Consider the following 6,020-nt stretch of genomic DNA (forward strand, 5'->3'; position numbering starts at 1 on the left):
TTAGGACACATAATTGCCCTTGTTGAGAATCACTGGTCTAAGACAAGGGGGCAGAAGGACATCCCTGTAGAACAGAGATAAGGAGGAATTTCTTTAGCCAGAGGGTGGGATGTCTGTGAGTTGTGGAAGCCAAGTTGTAGGGTACGTTTAAGTGGCGGTTGATAGGTTCTGGATTACAGGGAGAAGGCAGGAGAATGGGGTTGAAGTGAAAAATAAAACTGCTCTGATTGATTGGTAGAGTAGATCCAAATGGCCTGTTCCCGTGCTGCACTGTTGTACGTTCAATGGGACCCACGTCCCCTGGGGCTTGGCGGGATGCATACTTAGTCATGTTTGTAGCGTCAGAGGGACCCCCAACTCTGATAAAACCTGCTGCATTTCAAATAAAAGAAGTGTAGGGCAGTAGAGCTTCAGAGCTTGGTATAACGCCCAGTGGATGAGAGCACCCGTTAAAGCTGGCGTTCTGTGCACAACAAGATCTCAAAAGCACAGCCTCTGCTTTCACCTGCAGTCTCCCATGCTTGGTGGCGTGTAGGTCGGGGATAGCTGTAGTGAGGACTCACATCCAGCCTTCACCCTGTGTTTGTAGGAGTTTGCACTGGACCTGCTGAGACGGGAGATAACAGCCATGAGTCTGAGTGGTAAGGAGAAGTGTTGCCATCTAATGCAGGGAGACGAGGATGTCCCAGGCAGGAGGAGAAAGGAGTCTCCCAGGAGCGATAGCCCCTCCTCAGTGAATGTCGATTGGGTGAGTCTTTCTGCTCCACTCTCAGCCTACCCTCAATGGCCACTTTATTATGTACCTCCTGTCCCCAATAAAGTGACTACTGAGTGTGTGCTCAAGGTCTTCTGCTGCTGTAGCCCATCCACTTCAAGGTTTGATATGTGTGTTCACAGATGTTCTTCTGCACACCACTGTTGTAACATGTGGTTATTTGAGTTACTGTCACCTTCTTGTCAGCTTGAACCAGTCTGACCATTCTCTTCTGACTTCTCTCATTAACAAGGTGTTTTTGCCCACAGAACTATCGCTCGATGTTTATTTTTCATGTTTTTGCATCATTCTCTTGTTACGTACCCCGTAACTGGATTGCCAAACCAGCAGAAATGGAACGCTCGTTGGAGTCTGGATCACTAGGAACTAATAAAGTTTTATTAAAGAAATAAGTAATACAGTACACTAATTGTAAGGATATAAATGTAACAGGTTAGCAATGATAATACACACATATACACAGAACTAGGGTAATAGGAATCAACCAAGCTCTATCGCAGTCTAGGGGTAAAATGATCAGTCTTAAGTGAAGCAGAGTTCAGTTCAGTTTAGTGCAGTTCGCAGTAATCGCTGTTGTTGTACCGTTGGGGGGGGGAGAGAGAGAGAGAGAGATGCAATTTGGTTTCAGGCAGACCTTTTGGATGTCTTCGCAGTTGGTTTCAGGCAGACCCTTTGATGTCTTCTATCCTGCTGTGGTCACCAACTGTGACCACTCTGTTCCGGATACGATCGTTGTTCCGCGGTGAACTCGGCACCCAGGCAAGGGTGGACACACACCCCAGGTTCCCACCTATCGTACCTTTACACCCTGTGAGCCTCTGGTCGGTTCCCGCGAACGGGCCCTGCAAACTCCCACTAACTCGTGGGGGGCACACTGCTCTTTCCAGGGTCTCGTGGTGTCCCGTGCCTTAGCAAACCTGCTCCTTTTATCCCCCTGCTGGGGTATCACCTGTCCATCAAACTTCAAACAGTTCAGGTTCAAAGCAACCGGTCTGTCAATAGCTGAATTGTGTTTCTTTCCCATTAATCCCTCTCTTCTCCCTTATTAGCATTTTGAATGTTTCTCCATTGTCTTTCTTATCTCTCTCATTAGCATCATCAGTCCGGAACCTCTGCTGGGCGTCACACATGACATTCTGTGAACTCTATAGACTGCTGTGCACCAAAGTTGCAGGAGATCAGCGGTTTCTGAGATGCTCAAATCACCCTGTCTGGCACCAACAGTTATTCCACGATCAAAGTCACTTAGATCACATTTCTCCCCCCATTCTGACGTTTAGTCTGAACAACAACTGAACCTCTTGACCTTGCCTGTATACTTTTATGCATTGAGTTGCTGCCTTGTGATTGGCTGATTAGATATTTGTGTTACCAAGCAGGTGTACCTAATAAAATGGCCACTGATTGTAGTTTGTTGATTTAATTTGGAACTACAGAATAACATTCAAAGTAAATTTCTTATCAAAATGCGTTATAGAGTAGACATTGAGAGGACCTTTACAATAGTGGGACAATCTAGGACCAGAGGGCACAGCCTCAGAATACAAGGACACCCCTTTAGAACAGAGATGAGGAGGAATTTCTGTAGCTTGAGGTTGGTGAATCTGTGGAATCATTGCCACAGATGGCTGTGGAGGTCAATTCATTGGGCATATTTAAAGCAGTTGTTGATAGTTATTTAATTAGTAAGGGCATTAAAGTTATGGGGAAAGAGCCAGAGAATGGGGTTGAGTGGGAAATCAAACATGGCTGAATGGCCTGATTCTGCTCCTATATCTTGTGGTCTAAAATGCCACTGTAATTGGTACCTTTTCAAAAGATTAGTGCCAGAGGGCATGCAGTGAAGGTGAGGTGGTGGGAGGGAAATGTTCAAAGGAATATGTAGGTAGAAGGGATTTGATTAATTCAGTGGTCCCCAACCATCAAGCCGCGGACCGGTACCAGGCCACAAAACGTGCTACCGGGCTGCGAGGAAACAATATGATTTGACGATACGAGTCAGCTGCACCTTTCCTCATTCCCTGTCACGCCCACTGTTAAACTTGAACGCACGCGTCATCCGTGTCAGCGCGGGAAGAAGATCAACTCGAGCTTGCAAATGACAGCGGGCTGAAAATTATGTTTGACATGACATCTCTGCCGGCATTCTGGATCAAAGTCAAGGCTAAATATCCTGAGGTAACCATGAAAGCACTGAAAACGTTGCTTCCAACATATCTCTGCGAAGCGGGCTTTTCTGCAATGAATGCAATGAAAACTAAATAGCGGAATAGATTGGACATAAGGAACCCCCTATGAGTATCGCTGTCTCCCATCACCCCTCGATAGCACCGTCGTGTTGCAGGAAAACAAGCCCAGGGCTCCCACTGATTCAGCGATATTGGTGTGTTGCAATGATTTTATATGTTCATATGAGAAAAATATGCGCTGTGTTTAATATCCAAACGTTACTTAAAATGTTATGCTGTCATTGACTAATAAGTGACTTATAATTGACATCACTATATTCATGCGAGGAAAATATGCGCTGTGTGTTTAATATTAAATTCGTTAGATAAACCCTTTTAGAAACGAAATTGAGTGTATTAGCCACTTATAGGTGACTTATAGTTGACTTATCACCTATATTCCGGTCGTGATTAACACGCTCCTCCCTCCCCCCCCCCCCACTAGGGTTGCCAGCTGTCCCGTATTAGCCAGGACATCCCGTATATTGGGCTAAATTGGTTTGTCCCATACGGGACCGTCCTTGTCCTGTATTTCCCCCGCTAAGGTAGAGCGTTTCTATGAAACTTTTCATGCCGAAATAGCGTAAAGCGAAGAAGCAATTACCATTAATTTATATGGGAAAAATTTTTGAGCATTCCCAGACCCAAAAAATAACCTACCAAATCATACCAAATAACACATAAAACCTAAAATAACACTAACATATAGTAAAAGCAGGAATAATATGATAAATACACAGCCTATATAAAGTAGAAATAATGTATGTACAGTATAGTTTCACTGAACAGAATTGCCAAAACCGATTTGTAGAAAGGTGCGCAAGGCTTCGTGGTCATGGTAGTCTTTCTCGGGGTAAACACAGTGAGAAAGTTGGCAACCCTACCCCCGGTCAGCCGGTCCGCAAGAATATTATCACTATTAAACCGGTCCGCGGTGCAAAAAAGGTTGGGGACCCCTGGATTAATTAGTTCTTTTCTTTTTAAATCTTTTTATTAATTATTATTGAAAATCAACAACAGAGAAAAATACATCAAAATAATCAAGACAACATATCCATATGTAGAATAAAAGCTAAACTATCAACCAAGCTGAACAATAATAATAATAAAAAAACAAAATGTTAAAGCTTTTGTTTTATGCAAAAAAGAAAGAAAGAAAAAAGAACCAGTATTAACTAAAACAGAAAAAAACTCTAATAACAAAACAAAAGGGAAAAAAACCCACTTGGAGCGCAAACCCGGAGCTATACGCCATACAAGCTTCAATAAAACAAAAATCAATCCGCCAACCAAATCCATACATCCAAGCATCAGAAAAGGACCATCTTTATTAACTCAAATCAAATGATAATAACGGGCAAAAGAACCCCACCTTTTCTCGAAGTCAAATCTAGGATCAAAAGTCTAATTTTTTCCAAACTAAGACATAACACCAACTGAGAGAACCATTGTATCAAAGTGGGAGCAGAGGTATCTTTCCATTTTAATAAAATAGCCCTTCTAGCTAGTAATGTGACAAATGCAATTATGTATTGGTCTGATATAGAAATACCGTGAATATGTTGAGGAATTATACCAAACAATACTGTCAAAACTGTCGTAAGTTTTTTAACCTTAAAAAATTTAACCTTTTTAGTTTAATTTATCAAAATTATTTATTTAAACCTTCACTTAGTGATCCTACATTTTCTCTTTGGAGGAATAAAGGAATTTTTTCCTTTATGGACTTGTTTCAAGAAGGCCGATTGATATCCTTTGAGAAATTAGTAATTAAATACTCTCTCCCATATTCACATTTTTTGCAATATCTTCAGGTCAGGCATTTCTTACAAGAATACTTAAGTAATTTTCCATATATACAAGACTCTGACCTATTAGACATTATTTTAAAAATGAACCCTTTAGTGAAAGATTTTATTGGGAAAATTTATAATTTACTATTACAACAGGATAACTATCCTTTACTTAAGATTAAGCAAGATTGGGAAAGAGAGCTTAACATGACCTTGATAACGGAGGATTGGTTGCGAATTTTGAAGCTGGTTAACTCTTCTTCGATTTGTGCCAGTCATTCTCTAATTCAATTTAAAATTGTACATCGTTATTATTTGACAAAGGAGAGATTGTCTAAAATATTTCCTAATGTAAATAGTCAGTGTAATAGATGCAAAACTGAGATAGCTACATTGACACATATGTTTTGGTTGTGTTCTGTATTGAAACAATTTTGGAAATCTATTTTTTCTACAATTTCTAAAGCTTTAAAAATCAATTTACAACCTAATAAATTAACAGTTTTGTTTGGATTAATTAGTTCTGTAAAACTCTGTGGGCTGAAGGTCCTGTTCTGTGCTGTCTTGTTCTGTTTTATATCCGACCTTGAGATTTGTTGTCCTGGGAAAAATGAATGCTGCAGCTCTGTTTTAATGGCTGTCTGTCTCCTCTAACTACAGGTTGAGGAGCCACAGCTATCAAAGTCAGCCTTCTTCTGAAATGGTCATGGAGTAACCCCCCAGTGTTCTCTTTCCTGCTCTGGTGAGTGACTGCTTTTTCTCCTCGTCAGCATGATTGGAAGCTGTTCTGGGAAACCCAATGGATTTTCTAGTCTATCGGTTTAACCACTTGGTCACTACCTCTAGGGAGGCAGCAACAGAGAGGACCAGCCTTGCTCAGCCCAAGCTCACCTGTCTGTCTGGGTGCCTTGTTCAGTTACCTGCTGCTGTGTGAGACAAGGGTTGCAAATCATACAGTCTGAGAGCAAAGACAGGTGAGGAGTGAAAGCAAATGAGAGGGATGGTGGGCAGATAAAAACTGTGGAGGGAGAGGATACCAGACCGTGGCCAATGGGCAGATGGAGTATGTAGGGGAGGGAAATGTGGGTGATCGGGGACTGCAGAGGGTAGTGTGAGGGGATTGTGAGAAGACCTGAAGATCTCAGGAGAGAGAAAGTTATAAAGGGTGACCTGGTTACCTGGAAGTGGAGTATTCAATGTTCATGCCTTTGAGTTGTTAACTAC

The 6,020-nt window shown here is 41.9% G+C and overlaps 1 protein-coding gene across 6 annotated transcripts in view; it reads left to right on the forward strand.

The window, feature by feature from the left end:
• LOC134346899 (uncharacterized) overlaps positions 1-5,789 on the forward strand; it is a 44,898-nt gene extending 39,109 nt beyond the window's left edge. For 4 of the 6 annotated variants that reach the window (XM_063048724.1, XM_063048726.1, XM_063048727.1 and 1 more), the window contains 2 exons: positions 590-748; positions 5,457-5,789. In XM_063048724.1, coding sequence (XP_062904794.1) covers positions 590-748; positions 5,457-5,495 — 198 coding nt within the window. In that variant the 3' untranslated portion in view covers positions 5,496-5,789. Of the gene's footprint in view, positions 1-589; positions 749-1,868; positions 2,461-5,456 lie in introns of those variants that run through there. The other 2 variants (XM_063048725.1, XM_063048730.1) reach the window with 2 other exon arrangements.
• The last annotated feature ends 231 nt before the right edge of the window (positions 5,790-6,020 follow it).

Source organism: Mobula hypostoma, chromosome 5, assembly GCF_963921235.1.
Source record: "Mobula hypostoma chromosome 5, sMobHyp1.1, whole genome shotgun sequence".
Classification (NCBI taxonomy): Eukaryota; Metazoa; Chordata; class Chondrichthyes; order Myliobatiformes; family Myliobatidae; genus Mobula; species Mobula hypostoma.